We start from the raw sequence: 15864 nt of genomic DNA on the forward strand, positions 1-15864 counted from the left end.
AATGTTACACACTGGACCTTTAAATTAAAATGAGACTAGATCAGATTTTTTTTGTAAACTTTGACATTTTTGTCTGGTCCCCACAACAGTGCTTTTTCAGGGTTAAAACCTGGTTTTAGGCTTAGTAGGAACACTTAAAGTTAGGGTAAGGGGCTAGGGAATGCATTAGTCTCTTTGTCATCCTCATATATATATAAAAACAAGTGTGTGTGTGTGTTTTTGAATTTGATACATGTTTAGTATCTTATCTGACAAACACTGACCTTGTAACAACCAGCAGCAGTCCTCACGGGGACCAAAACCTGGTCCCAGTGAGGCAGAACCTGGATCCAGGAGCAGGAATTGCACAGCACCTAAGAGTTATAGTTAGGGTAAGGCATTTAGCTGTGGTGGTTAAGGTTAGGGTAAGGGTATGTGTGTGTGTGTGTGTGTGTGTGCAGACTGTCCACAACATGACAACACAGCAGTGCACAGCTGCACTAGAGGGCCTGCAGGCCTCAATGGATGGGGGTCAACACAAACTCTGTGGGGACCAACGCATAGCAAATCAGGGGGAACAGGGCAGGAGGAGGGGGAGGGGGCGCTCTTGTCTCCTCAAGGACACCGTAGATTTGAGGGAAATCATTTTTTCAGGCAGGTTTTCCCCTCACTTATATTAATATATACATATTGGTACGTTTAAGCAGCACTGTCCCGTTATCTACTTTGACCACCAGTCTGTGTTTAGTCCTGTGCGCATGGCTCTGTAGTGTTGGGAGAAACAGGCGGTGCACACAGGACCAGGCTCCGGGATTTTTTTTTTTTGGGAGCCAGTCCCTATTGTTCAGATCCCTCCTCCTGCTTGGGAAGTGGGAGGACCCGAAAACGGCGTCGCAAAAGGGAGAATTGTTTGAGAGCTCAGTCATCCAAAAACGGCCTTTCAATGTGAGAACTTGGGGAGCCGAAGAAAATGTCGGTGGCATCGCAGTAAATTACCAAACACAGCAGCAGCAGCAGCAGTAGTAATAGTGAGGCTTTAGAGGGAACAAGAGACGCGAAGACGTGCTGCGTTTTTGGGACTAAACCTGAGCGAGCAGAGGAGAGACACGGAGAGGAGATATCGGGCGGTTACAGCGTGGTGTGAGCACCAACCAGAGCAGATTTGGTGAGTTTTATTCCGCCGTGCGCTCCGTGTTTGTGCCGTGTTACTCTTCAGTATCAGCGTGTGCTACAAAGTCACACAAACATGTATCGGTTCGAGTGTTTCTAACGACTTTTAACGACGCTCTGAAGTCGTCATTGTGGTAGAATTTTGAGTGTTCAGAGTAACACTATAGTTCATGCTTGTGGGACAACTTTTCATAGCCGCGTTTGTTTTTTGCCTTTCACACATTACTGACGCCAAATAAACGTGTGCTACTTTGTTTCCAGACTTTCAATGGGCTCGTTGATGTTTGCTGTGCGTGTGTTTGACTCTCCGTGTTGTTACTTTTTCTTGTTTTTGAATAAAAAAAGTGAACTTCATCTCTCGGGACGTAGCCGGTTGTTGATTGGTCGAGCTCCGCGTCCGTATTTTCCAGACATTTTTCTTAAACTTTCTGCCTTCGCCTGACTTCGTGTGACAATGGGAGCCGAACGTGAGGCTGAGAAACATCATTGTGTGACACGTTGCACTCATTCAAAGTCGCCTTTTTGAACTTTTGTGCGCTTTTTGGTGGATAAAAAGCGTCTTGCGTTTTGCAGGCCGCAGCCTATAGTCGTTCCCATAGGGTAACAGAAAACAGACATGGTGAGCTGCGCCAGATTTACCCCCCATGTTATCATATAGGGCTGTGCTGCACGTAGATGCCCCAAAACCCCAGAATATCATTGACAAATCATGATGTTCTCATTAAATTATTATTATTTTACATCTAGGAACAAGATTGTGTTTTGAAAGGACAATCATCTCATGTTACATACAATCTATTGTCTTGAAACAATAATGATAATAATGCCACCTGTGTGCACTTCTACAGTCTCCTTCACCCTGAAACCAGTGTCCTGTTGTCAGAATAACCTAATTAAAGTGACAGCTGCTCAGCACAGGAATGCAGCAGCAGAGGGACAGAGAGAGAGTTCAGTGTCCAGTCTCACTGTCAGGAGACTCTCTCCTGATATCATCCCTCATTGATCCAGGTCTGCTTTAATGAGAAAATGTTTGTCTTAATTCCATGGGGGCCAGCTAATGAGTGTTGGCCAGGGTGTCGCTCACCGCGGGGGCCTGGTGCAGAGCCAGAGGAAGGAGAGAACGTGGGGGAGACGCAGGGGACAGAGGTCTGTCTACAGGAACAGCCGCAGGGGCTCGAGTTTCCAACCCCAGGTGTCGTTTTTGTTATTTGGATTACATTTAGACATGGCATAAAACAAGAGGGCCCCAATTGTTCCCCGTGACTCAATGTCACTTGGATTAAAAGTTGGGGCGAATGGCCAGGCCTCCTCCAATTAGGCGCTCAGCTTCATAAGGGAATTAATTGGTCTCAGTGGAAAAAAAAGAAGGAGCCTGTTGTTTGGTTGGTGGTGGTGGTGGTGGTGGTGGTTGTTGTTGTTGATGATGATCATCTCTGGCTGTCGGGGTAGATGAAAGTCGAACTAATTGATCTCAGTCTGATTATATGCCCGTTTCTCACACTGCCTCTGTCCTCTGATGAATTATGTGGTGGATGGGAAACATAATTGTATGATTCATAATCAATTTTACAAGAGACAGTCCTGCTGTCATAACACAGGGGGATAAAAGACAACAAAGCAGACTCAATAAATATCTATACTCCCTAGATGCATTTTAATATCCTCCAGATGTGTTTTATACAATGATTTTTGTTAAGGGTGGGTATGAAAATGAACAAAAAAAAGTTTACAGGCTATAGGACTGCAGATTATCCTTCAGACCAAAGCTGATCAGCAGAAACATGCTCTTTTTATTCTCATATATGCTACCATCTATATTATCTTTTATTATTTTTAACTCGGTTACCGAAAAACACAGGCACACGTAATCTCTGTAGCGGTGTTATGACGTGGTGCTGTAATAATGAGTGAAACACATTCAATATAACTATAATACAAGCTTTGAGGTGTATAGAAGTCCTGAAAATGTGTGTATTTATAGAAAAAAGAGACGTGTTCAGTAGAGTAAAGTAACTTCATTGTCTTAGAGTTTTAAATTAAGTGTGATTGATCTTGGTGACCTGCCAAGCTAAGATGTAGTGGCAACACTAGCTTCTCCTGGCCAGAATATCTGGCGGGTAGTTTTTCATATGTTCTATAGGAGCTAACTTTTTTCTTTTGTTTTCACCTTTTGTAAAGAAAAGTTACCGTGTGGATTTAGGTAAAGCAGCAAGTAGTTTAAAATCTGACTCTACCATATGAGGTGTGACATATATATATATATATATATATATATATATATATGTATATGTATATGTGATATATATATATATATATATATATATATGTATGTATGTATGTATGTGTGACACGAGTGGAAGGATGTGATTTAACTTGTCTGAGTCTCGTCTGAGTGTAAATCAAAGTGTAAAAGATGGGAGATGGATTTCAAAATGCACTTTGAGATTATAGGATGGTGGTCGTTGCTCCGAGCTGAAAGTTTCAGACTTTCAGATCTGGTGCTGGAAGGCAGCATTGTTATTGTTAAGGGTGTAGCAGTGGTGTAAATTGACAAAGAAGAAAAGAGTCCTTCCTGAGGGCATGCTTTCATCTCTGTGACAGCGGGTACACTCACGCAGCCATAATGGCTTTCAGGTAGACTCTGTGGGCCTGTTGTGTGTTTGTGTGTGTGTATTTCAGGTTTTTGTGAGTGACAGTACCTTTCCCATCAGGATTATCTCAGCACTGGAATGTTCTGCTCTTCATTTTGGTCCTCTTTTTGCTCACCTGGTGGTTGTTTTGTGACAACTAAGAGGAAAAGATTCTGTTTGTGTATCAGAGACAATTAGGCAGTTTAAATTTTTTCTAATTTCAGCAAGAGTGTCTCTGGATTATTATTGTTCTCTTCGTGAACCGGCACGGAGCACACTCATTGCCAAATAAGGCTGCCTCGTTTCTCAGAGGTGGACATTATTGGCCCGTTGACATACGGCGCATTAGTCCTCCAGTGCCGACAGATTGGAGGCTCAGGCGTGGGCCCTGCGCCCCTGGGAGGGTTCCTGTGTCCAGTCGGATACTGGATAACCAGGGAGGGACACCTGGGCCGGCAGGTGGCCGAGGTCCAAGCCCCTCCCCTGGGGCTGCATACCTCTCTCCTCATGATCCTCCCTGTCAGCCAGGACCACAGAGAGCGAGCGAGAGAGAAAGAGGGAGGGAGGAATGTGAGGTTTGAAAAACTGGGGTGGGGGGGCAAAGGAGAAAGTTCTGACAGAGAGTTGGACGGTGTAATTGTTTTCTCGGCTTCAAATGAAGCGCCTGTCCTCTGTTTAGATCTGTATCATAAATATAATCAGGCTCTTAGTCATTGTCTCCACAGCCTAATGTGATCACACATAGTCTTTAAAACAGCTGAGTTGATTTGTTCCACTACTTAAAGAAAGAGTCAAGAGGCTCTTGAATAGATAATGAAGTTACCCAAACCATGCTCACACTCATTCTTTCTGCACGTGCACACACACACACACACACACACACACACACGTGCATTGTGAGTGAAGTGTGAGTGCTGTTAGATCATTGATCAACTCCAGACTGGAGTAAGAAGACTGTGTGTGTGTGTGTGTGTGTGTGTGTGTGTGTGTGTGGACAAATAGCTCTGTGTGTGCAAAGCAGATATTTGGACAAAGATTAGAGGGGTGTTATTACGAGCCAAAAGCAACCCAGACGCTTCAGTAGATCATTCACACACAGGCATGAGGTTGCTCTCTGACTGGGACTGCTCAGCTTAAGCCTCCATCACTCACTTTCTCCCCTTTATTTGGCTCCATCACACGCACACACACACTCACTAAAAAAAAAATCTGTTTCATTTTTGTTGGCTTATTCTTGGGCTACAATTGGTGTATTGTGCACAGACGTACAATGTGAAGCCCTCACACGTTTCATGTGCTGGAAAAAAAATGAACTGCACACTGTGTTCCTGTCCTGAGCATGTGTGAACGAAACAATAAAAGCTTCAGAAAGACAAAAAAACGACAAGGAATCTGGGTCGTGTTCCAGCGCTTTATCCAATAATCAGATTTAAAGTGTTGCCCCAGAGAGAGAAGAAACTCATCATCCAAGAATGTCAAACTGGCAGGAGAAGACATGATCCAACAGAATAAATCACTGGGCACCAGATTAGTTAGTTATTGGGCCCCCGAGGTTATCACAACTGGAATTTTCCATCAACACCGCTCCTCTGTCTGCTGTCCAAATTGTGCGGTTGTGAAGTTTCATTTAATGACATTTCGGAGCTTTCTCCCCGTAGGATAATGCACATCCGTGGCTCTGAGTGACAGGACAAATGGTAGCTCTGCTTTACCGCATCGCTCTCTCTCACTCACACACACACACACACACACACACTCAAAACTCCCAACTTCTGAAACTGAGAGGTCTCTTTGAAACCAGCCTCCTCCAGCTGTTTCTGCTCTTAAGAGGCTCTTTCAGACGCAGCGGATTTCGCTTCACAACCATGGAGCGCACACTCAAAAGTCGGTTGCACCATCTTGAGCGCAGTTGACGCCCTGACACACACCCTCGTTTGCTGTTCAATTTCCTGCCCCTGTCTGCTTTCCAATCCCTTCTCATATCTGTTTTTCCCATAACTTTCTCCTCCAGTCGTTTCTTATTTAACTTTACTGCCTCTCTTCACCCTCCCTCCCCCCTTTTCTTCCTTATCTCAGTTTCCTAATGCCTGCTCATATCTGTTTTTCATATAATATTTTGCTCACGCTGCCTTTTTTTTTCCTTCTTCTTTCCTTCATCTCCCACTGAGAGTTGTACGGCCAAGTAGTCCCCGTTTCTCTCCCCCTCCCTCCCTCTTATTTTTCTCTCTCTCTCGGTTCCTGCTGAATAATGGGGAGAAATTGCTCTTGATTTATAATTGGTTCCATTCACTCTGATGCATGAGCTGCCAAAGGAGTTGGGGGCCCCTTTATCCCCCCCAAACCCCCAACCCCTTCCCCAAAATGACACAGGAACACACATGGAGCAAAGCTATAGATAAGCTACAGCTACAGAACTCTATGTATATGACTTGTATGCGTGTACATAGTTTGTCTTTTGGGTCTGAGATAAGTGGTAGCCTGTTTTTTTGCATGTTGACATTTGGTGTTGGAAAAACTTCCTGAGGTCTGCATATTTATGTGCCTCTGTGAGTATACTTTTACCATGTAATAGGAGTTTGTGTGATTGCTTGCTTATGTGTCTTCAAGTGTGTGTGTGCGTATTTGTGTGTGTGTGTGGGGAAAGAGCGAGAACACAAGCAGGGAAAGAATGGTTGTGGGCAGATGAAATATGTAAGTGTGTGTGTGTGTGTGTGTGTGTGTGTGTGAGAGAGTGAGATGAGCACTGTGAAATCCTGGGTATTAGTTAGTTTTCCCAGCAGAGTATGGGAGTGATTATGAGTGTGTGTGTGTGTAATCCAGTCTCTCTGTGGGCAGTTGAAGCTTCTGATAAAGCGTCCACCTTTGATCAGAATACACACTTGTTATGTGCCATGTGTCTTTTTAACACTGATGTCTTCACGCCACTAAATGACATTTGCTTTCATATTTTGGTCCATAACAACCACAGTAACAAGAAAATAAGATTATAAGGAGGGTCCCGGGACCGACTGAATTAATGAAAGCAATTACAGATGTACGAATGAGCAAATGGTACACTGTAAAATTAAAACTTGAATGTATAAGATAAATCTAAAAGGGTTTATAAAGGCACATGAGTGTTAATGTAACACCTAGTATTCAAGTGTAGAGGTGAGGAAGAGGAGGAGGATGCTAGTTGCTGTAAAACAAACATGTTTGTCTGGCTAATTGACTCAACATTTTATCTATTATCAAAGTTATATGCATATTTGTTGTTTGGTCAGTCTGGAATTCAACTTTATTGCCTACTATCTCCAGCATGTATGCCTTTTCAGTCCATCCACCCTTCTTTTGCTCTTTCCTTATACACACAATAATGGTGCTTTTCCACTACATGGTACTGTTTTGGCACGGTAGATCATCACAGCACGGCTGCATGAAACTGATGTGACAACTAGTGACTTGTAAAGCGGTTGTTTTCAATGTACTGAGTCCGTTCATTAAAAAGAATAGTTCAGTACTTGTACTTGTAAAAACTTGTAAGAAAATGACAATATAAAAAGATACTAAGACTATAAAAAATGTAATGTACATTATAGACAGTTAGCAGAAAATACACAGCATGGACTTTATTTACAGTATAAATATGTATAAGTATATAGCACTTGTGTACAGTATCGCACGTGGAAGGCAGGAATGAGGAGCCGGGTTGTGTGGTCTACTGCGAGCAGTGTTTGTTGTACAGTTGCAGGAAGGAACGACCTGCGATAACGCTCCTTCAGACATTTAGGATGTTTCAGTTACTGAAGCAGCTTCCCAGTCATAGAAGGTCTTAAGGAGTTCTCCCTGCACTCCAAAAGACCTTAGTCTCCTCAACAGGTAGAGTCTGCTCTGATCCTTCCTGTAAAGTTCAGCAGCATTATCAGACCAGTCCAGTTTATTGTTTATGTGAACACCCAGGTATTTGTAAGATGTTATTTCCTGGAAGTTCGCCGGTGTAGTAGGAGAGTGTCGTCTCCTGCGACAAGGCCAACAATTGCAGAGTCATCGGAAAACTTCTGCAGGTGACAGGAGGGGGAGCAGTAGGAGAAGTCTGTGGGGCTCCTGTACTGCAGACAGCCATGTCAGACACAAAATCCTGAGACCTGAGGTCGATCAGTCAAATAATCCACCATCCAGGATGTGAGGTGAGGATCCACTCCTGCTTGCTCCAGCTTGTCCTTTAGAAATGCTGGCTGTGTGGTGTTGGAAGCACTGGAGAAATCAAAAAACCTCATCCTCACAGTGCTCCCAGACTTCTCCAGGTGAGAAAGAGCTCTGTCCAGCAGGTAGATGACAGCGTGATAACTGATCTACGGTGCGACGTTGTTCAGTTTGATTCTCGTGTTTGACATCTCGCTCATGACTCTAAGACTGACGGTACTGAACCCTAACCCTAACCCTGGTCACACATAGTATTGGCTCAGCACGTTTGGAACCTCACAAGAGCAGGTTCTAAAAAATAGTACCAGGTACTACTGCTAATGGAAAAGCAACAAAAAACAGTGCCGGTAACACGTAGTGAAAAAGCACCATAATATTTGTACTTATTTGTGTTACTTTTCACCGCTCTATATTTTCTTCCAACCAATCACTTGTGCTCCAATCATCCGTCCCTTCATGCTGTCATCCACCTTCCTTCAAATTATTTTCCTCCCCTATTTTCTTCACGATAATCAAGTCAAGTCAGCTTTAGTTTTATAGAACATTTTTTATAGAAGTAGAATCACAGAAAATTACCAAACATGCATACACCCCCTCCCTCCTTTTTTTTGTATTACAAAAATTAAACCATAAGCTTTGTTTCCTTCCTTTCTTTATCCTCCGTCTGGATCAAACCTCCCCAGAAACGCCAATCATCTCCTCCTGTTCCCATGGCTTTGGTTTTGCTGGCATTCCACACCGGGCAGAGGAGGGCGGGTGCGAGCGCTCACCATGGCACCGTAATTAGCTCTCTGTGGTTAATTCAGCTTCGTTATCTAAATTATGCAAATGCAGTGGTGCCTAATTGATTAAAACGCCCTCCTTCTTTCCATCACAGGGCCTTTTCCAGATCTCTCTCGTTAATCCCTGACACTCTGTTGCTCGTTAGCGTTGGTATGGGAGGAGAGGAGGAATTGGACGAGCATATAGCTCGTTAATACTTTGTGAAGCGTGTGTGTGTGTGATCATTATGAAGGAGTAGGGGGTGGATTCTCAGCCTCGTTAGGGACGCTTGGATGCTTTTGATGTGTAACGTTATGGCATGAGAACGAGCGATGTCTGGAGGAGAGAGGATTTGGACGGGCCCTCGTTCCACCTGTTGGGCAGAGCTTTCATGCCAAGATAAGACCTCAGCAGGTTTTCTTCTTGTCCCGACTCTGAGAAAACTCATCTAGGGGAGAAGAGAGATAAATGGGAATAGATTTGGGATTTGTTTATTTGCCAAGTTTTTGCTTGTGTGAAGTAAAGCACGTGAGAACGGGGAGTCTCCACGGCAGCCTGTTCCATCTTTTTGGCCTTGAAACAGACACAGCCTTGTCCAGCAGTGTCAATGATACACGGCCAATCAGATATGACCAAATTATGCTTGGAAATTACTTAAAGACTGAATTACTAAATGATTACAAAGCTTTTCTGTCCTCAGTTCATCTGGTAAAAGTGAGAAACAAACGACGTAATACTGCAAATTGATGAAAGGTTGTGAAAAGATCATGTTATATTAATAGTTTGAAACACGCTTTGCTTTGTCTTCAATTAAGTTGTATATTTTTTAGCTTGTCAGCATTTCCTGTTTATTTTCCATCATATAGTTCCTGATGAAAATTACCATTTAAATATATCAATTTAAGATATTATGAGATTCACTAGTTACTCTTTCCATGCCCGGTATTGTGACAGTTAAGCGGGTGTGTTCTTAGATTGTTAGGCGATCTCCAGACCTCCTCATCCTCATCCGTGTGCCCGAGTCAGACCAGAGGCCAGCAAACAGATTAACTGAGTGAGGGGGAAAATATGTTGGTACATTCAATGACACTCACACACACACACCCTCTCATTGACGAGGCCCTGCTCTCTCCTCCTGCTTGCCTGCCAGTTGACATCCTCTCTATTAATTTGAGTCACTCCTCTGCTTTCTCCGCCAGCCTCTCCATCCTCACCCCCTCAAACTCCTACCATAAACCCCCTTCACCCATCTCACATCAATCCCCACCTCCCCAAACTTCTCCACATACTACTCTCAAACCTCTTGGTCATTGAGCCCCCCCTACCCCTTCTTCTCTTTGGTCATTGAGCAAGGCCCATCAGCTCTTCCCCGGGCCCTTCAGAGTAGCGTCTCCCCTTTCTCCTGAGGTCCACGGCGTCTTTGTCCATGCACCGGCTCACTGCTTTACAATGACTCTCCACTCTATTAAGGTGCGTTCTGCCTGTTAGCGTCGCCAGGGGCAACCGGCCTCCCGCATGGCAGATATGCAGCGTGGCATTGTGGGCCGCGGGCTCGAGCGGGGCAGTTGAACCCCCGGCACTCCTCACACTTGACACCGCATGTGTTTATCTAAAGGGGGGCTTTGTGGTGTTTGGAGAACCTCGGCGGAGGGGAGGGGGGGTGTAAAAAGACGTAAAACTGAGGAAGGAGGGGAGTTTGGGGAGGTGATAAATATTCAACAGCTCAGCTCCTCAGAAGGAGTTACTATCCTGCATGCCCCCCTCCCCCCCACCAACACCTCCTCTCCTCCCGTGTGTCCTCTCCATGCCAGAAAGCAGATGGAATGTGAGCGCTCGGGGAGGAGGCTCCAGTCTGGTTTTATCCAATTAGCAGGGTTGTCAAAATGAATTTATCCACGGACGCAGGAGGACAATGGGACCGGCAGTGGCCCCGGGAGAACAGGGGCCCCGGTGTCTTTACTTACCGCACTCACAATGAACTTCTGTCAAGTGACTCTCCACCACAGCGACTTATGCGGCACCGAAATACCGACACTCATGATGCATGTCTGCACACCACCGCAGGAAAAAAAACCTCCTCTCTTCGTATTTTCCACAATATTTGTACTGTGTGCCACAGAATGTTGCACATGAGTTCACTCACAGGCACCTGTGTACTGAGCTGCATGTTGGTCTTTTGAGTTAAAATTCAAGTGCCTGGTTAAGTCAAGTCTTGAGTTCAGGAGCGGAGGGCCAAGTCAAGTTTTCACAAGCAGAGATGCTCTGGTTTAGGTCTCTGAGTGCTGATCATGAAAGTGACACAGCCTTTGACCGTTGTCCTGATTCTGCTTCAAAGCATGCAATGAGAACTTTTCCCCACAGTTTTAGCCCACGCTTACCTGACTGCAATGGCACCATTTTTATGTCAACATAACTAGTTTGCAGGAGTTTATGTGAATGATTTGTTATGTGACCTAAAAGTTGACAACCTGCCTTTAGTGAATGAGGAGTGGAGACAGTCGGCCTTTTTATATAACCTGGATAAGGTCAAGTTTGTTATGTTTTGTCCTTTATATGTACGGGTGTATTAAATAACTAGAGGACCGTGTTGCTTTGTCTTAATGCCAGCAGTAAAGGTCGTCGCAGTGGAATTTCTATCCCTGTAAATGTGCCAGAATGGCAGTGCAGACATCAGTGTTTCTCAATCCTGGTCCTGGACAACTCGCTGCCCTGCATGTTTTAGACGTTTCCTTGCGCTAACACACCTGACTCAAAAGGTTAGCTCGACAACAAGCTGTGCAGAATTCTGATAACGATCATATTTATTTGAGTCAGGTGTGTTGGAGCGAGGAAACCTCTACAGAAACACTGGGTTACACCACGCTTCAGGTGCAAAGGCGGCATAATGTAGAGTCTTCACGGTGAGATCTCTCTATAAAGATGGACTTCTTATGTAATCAATGAAGAGACTGTGTTTTTCAGATAGTGATAAACTCTCTGAGGGTTTGTGAGTTTGTCCTATTGCTATTGCGTGGTAAATAAAAAGGTTTTGTCCTTATCTTGCTTTTTAAGTCAAGTCAGTTCACTGTTGTTAAGTCTCAATTCCACTGCATGATCGCAGAAAATAGTTCTGGCAAACAGTAATCGTACTTCTGAGCTGGAACTGACAGGTTTTTGAAAAATTCACACAGAACTCCTCATCGCACTGTCAGAGAAAAATGTTTTTCACACCACAGAGCCTGCGAGTGTTTGCCACACATTGCTCTTTTTTTTTTCATTTCTGGTAAGGAACAAAACACACACACGCACGCAGTTTCTCTCTCTCGGCTCCTAATTTAGACGAGCTGTCTGTGTTTATGCTCTGGTTTTTATCAGTCTCGCCGATGCGTAGGAGGCACTTCTTTCGCCGCCTGTAACCTCTCTGGGACGGATGGATGGAAAAAGTTGGACGTGGATGTCAGGCCAACTTTTCATCCCGTGGTGGGGGTATCTGCTAAGCAAACACAGGGCTCAGCTGACTAATGAATCAGACACAGGCTTTTTTTGTAGTGGCGATGTACGAGCGGCCTTTGAAACATATCTCCATCTCGGTTTCTGTCTCCACTTTTATTTTGAATTGAAAAAGACTGAAACTAAAACAGTTGGGGCATCTCAAGCATGGCAGAGGTAACGTGTCCCGCTGCGTGTCCACGTCCAGTTGGCAGACAGATCAGTGTGGTTTTACGGTCGGGACAGGTGCTTGATACAGATGTTGTGTGTCTTTTATGGGCAGCTGTCCTGGGTTGTGTCCATACAGCCACGAGCCACAGAAGCCACAGGCCCTCACCTATGCTCGCTCCTCATCCCTCAGTAGTGTGCTGTTTGTTTACCGAGTCAGCCCACTACTCTCTGAGTCGACCAGTGAGTAAATGAAACTGTACATGTCTGTACGTTGAGACGCAGCGACAGAAAACATCCAGAATGTTTGATAATTGCGGCTACATTTTATATTAACACTTGCATAATTGCTAGAATGTAAAAGAGGTCAAGTCGTGCCAGTAACCCACAGAGAATTATCACTATTTGACTCTTTCCTCTGCTCTTGGGGGAGGGGGGTGTTTTTGCATCTTTAAGGTCACTGTTTTCATTTTTGCACCACAGCTGTCATCAGCTTTGTTTTTCAGCAACAGTAAGCATTTTTATTTTGGTTTCTCGGCAAAGAACGCTCAGAAATTCCACCGCATACTGCGTCAAAACCACAAGCAACAAGTGTGGAGCAGCAACAGAGCTGGTGGAGATCAAACAGATCTAGAGGGAGACAAAATATTGGACACCTGTTTTACTGGGTGATCAGGGGACATGTTTTGTAGATTTGCAAAAAAAAATTAAAAAGGCAAATGTTTTGTTGATCCACCAAATAAACATTTTTAAATGTATTTTAGATGACGTCCTCCGGCTGTACAAAATTTACTGACCTCAGTGCTGAAGTGAGGCCTATTGTGTCAGACGGTGTAGTTAACCGCTGATTTTCCATCAGCATGCTGCTTTGCTCGTTCGATGAATGTGCCAGGCAGCTAAACTGCTGCCATTAGATGATGAAGGTGCTGTAAGAGTTTCCACTCCACTGTCCTGCTTTGGCCCCTAGTGTGTGTGTCTGTGTGTGTGTCTGTGTGTGTGGTAGTCCCTCCTCCCTGGGCTTCATTAATCATTCTCTTGCCATAATAAGTTCAAGACAAATATGTATGAGAACGTTTTTTTGCTCTGCTTCCATTTTTGCTGTAGTGATTCGCCTTTTCGTGTGTTCATGTTCACTAACATGTGAGAGAGAAAGCGAGGTTCAGTTTTGCAGGACCACCCTCATCCTCATTCTGACGGGAAGTTGTTAGTTTAACCTGACAGGAAAGAATTCGGGAAACTTGGCAGCAAACGACAAGGGAGTGAGAAAGTTGTTTTTTTTCTTCTTCTCTGCATTTACTGTTAATAAACTGACCATCGTCTTCATTTCCCTCCCAAATAATAATTACAGAAAAGTATGAAAGAACCCCCCTCCTCCATCCCCGTCCTGTCTCTCATTAGTTGTTCTTTGTCCCGACTCTTAAAAGCAAAGTGTGTGTGTGTGTGTGTGTGTTTTCCCACTTCTACCCCTCTTTCCTCCTCCCGGACCATCTACCTGTATCGGTTACACCTGAGCAGTGAAGGTGGTGGTGGTGGTGGTGTGGGGGGGGGGCTCGGGTTACGGGCCCGCAGAATGAGGGCGCCCCTTTGATGAATGCAGGCTGGGATGGGTGCGGGTGCAGGCAGAGGAGACGGGGTCAGCGGTGGGATGGGGGCTGACAGAAAAGAAAGGCTTTATTTGTGTCTGGAGTTTGGCTGCTGAGGGTTTGCTGCAGAGTGCACCGCGCCTCGCCTGGGTTGTGTTTCGTTAATGGCGGCCTGTTTTGTGTACGTTTGTGTGTGTGTGTGTACAAGTACGCTAGGCGCAGAGTCGAAATCTAATGTTTTCCTGGACGATTTGCGTTCCTGTGTGTGTGTGTGTGTGTGTGTGTGTGTGTGTGTGTGTTTCAGTCAGAATAAAGTGGTTTATGGTGTTTGTTGATGACTCTTCTTTTTGTGTTTTCAGGGGGGACGTGTATGGAAGATGTCTGGAAAGAGAGACTGGACTCCGTGGATGAAAAAGAGAAGGGCTCCAGTGTTGTGTGCTCTGGGTGCAGTACTCCTATGCTGCCTTCAGAGCGGCGCCTCCATCTCTGGTGAGTAGACAAAATGTGGTGTTAAAAAAAAACCAAAAACCCTGAATCTCTGAAGCAACAATCTGTAATAAAAATGTGCTACTCGTCTGAACGGTACTTATTACTGACGCCTTTACATTAGTTTTTTTTTCCAAACACCTGGTACAGGACGGATCCTGCCAGGAAAAATGATTGTGGCTCCCAGGCAGGGAAGTGTTTTATGTGTCCGTCAGCAGCAACAGCAGTTTGTTTGAAATATATCTGAAGCAGTAGGTAGTGTGTATAAGCTGCACGAGCTACCAAGCGTGCATCTTAAGGGGGGAAAGTGTTATGCGTGTGTATACAGTATGTATGAGAATACATACTGTATTCTCTAGTTAGTTGATGAATGAATTGAAAGAAAACTGGTAAACATTTTGATGACTGATTAATCATACAAGTCATTTTTCAAGCAGGGATTCCAAAATATCTGCTCTGGGATGTTGCAATGGGCATTTGCTATGATTTTCTAAAGAAAGTGGTCACTGTTAGTTGCATAATTAGTATAATGTCTTTATATCGTGACTAGATTTTAATTTAGCATTGTTTGCTTTCTTCAGATGAGGTCCCAGCTTTCACCGAAGAGCCGGCGTCCGTGGTGCAGAAGTTGGGAGGCAGCGTGAACCTGCGCTGTAGCGCTCGGCCGTCCTCCGCCAACATCAGCTGGCATCACAACGGTCAGGAGCTGTTGGACGGAGAGCTGGGCGTAGTTCTGGGGCCCGGTGGCCTGTTCATTCCCACACTCTCCAACGTGACACTGGGGAGGTACCAGTGTGTGGTCAGCACCAGCGCCGGAGCTCTGGCCAGTGTGCCCGCTAATGTCACCGCTGCCAGTGAGTAGCCACCCACACAAAGCTGCGACAAATAAACACACAGAGTGTCCAGACACGGCCTTCTTTAACTCCATTTTCCTCGAGTCAAACAAAAACAGTGAGGAGGCGGTATTTGTTAGTTTAAAAGGGCAACTGTGTAAAAGCTTGTACTTTTCCACTGTGCGAGATTTCAAAACTCCTCCAGCGACAGTTTTGGTGCTCGTGATGGAGGAGTTTGTCGCACATCATTGATTAGCGACAGACTGTATTTATTAGACAGCAGCTGTGGCGAGGCAGAGTCATATTGATCTAATGGAGTGAAAGTCAATCTTTCGCCGCCCTGACATTTTTAGCGCTGTGCTGCTCTGAGTGTGTGTTGTTATATTTGATATGCATCATGGGACTCAGGAGGGGCCTGGAGCTGTGTAACCTGAACCAGAGGAATGAAGGGGACCCAGGGGCTGTGGTGGGGGGGGGGGCAATCAGGGCAGTGAGAAGGGACCTGGACTCAGCAGGGCCCCAACCTTAACTGGCCCCTTTTCTCCCCACAACACCACATTCCTCTCCACAGGCCCCCGACAGCAGGGCTCACCAGAAATTATG

The 15864-nt window shown here is 45.0% G+C and overlaps 1 protein-coding gene across 1 annotated transcript; it reads left to right on the plus strand.

Moving 5' to 3' along the window:
* Window positions 1–775: 775 nt before the first annotated feature.
* LOC122765500 (brother of CDO-like) lies at window positions 776–15758 on the plus strand. Its single transcript, XM_044019782.1, has 3 exons — window positions 776–1144; window positions 14302–14431; window positions 15010–15758. Exons 2-3 carry the CDS (start codon window positions 14320–14322, stop codon window positions 15288–15290), a joined length of 393 nt encoding a protein of 130 aa, XP_043875717.1. The 5' UTR covers window positions 776–1144; window positions 14302–14319; the 3' UTR covers window positions 15291–15758.
* Window positions 15759–15864: the final 106 nt, after the last annotated feature.

This window comes from Solea senegalensis, linkage group LG1, assembly GCF_019176455.1.
Source record: "Solea senegalensis isolate Sse05_10M linkage group LG1, IFAPA_SoseM_1, whole genome shotgun sequence".
Classification (NCBI taxonomy): Eukaryota; Metazoa; Chordata; class Actinopteri; order Pleuronectiformes; family Soleidae; genus Solea; species Solea senegalensis.

Bases quoted from the DNA above. Each gene is read 5' to 3' on its own strand.
- LOC122765500 (XM_044019782.1), top strand. From the start codon at position 14,320: ATGTCTGGAAAGAGAGACTGGACTCCGTGGATGAAAAAGAGAAGGGCT. The intron at 14,432-15,009 runs GTGAGTAGACAA...TGCTTTCTTCAG, and splicing joins GAGCGGCGCCTCCATCTCTG to ATGAGGTCCCAGCTTTCACC.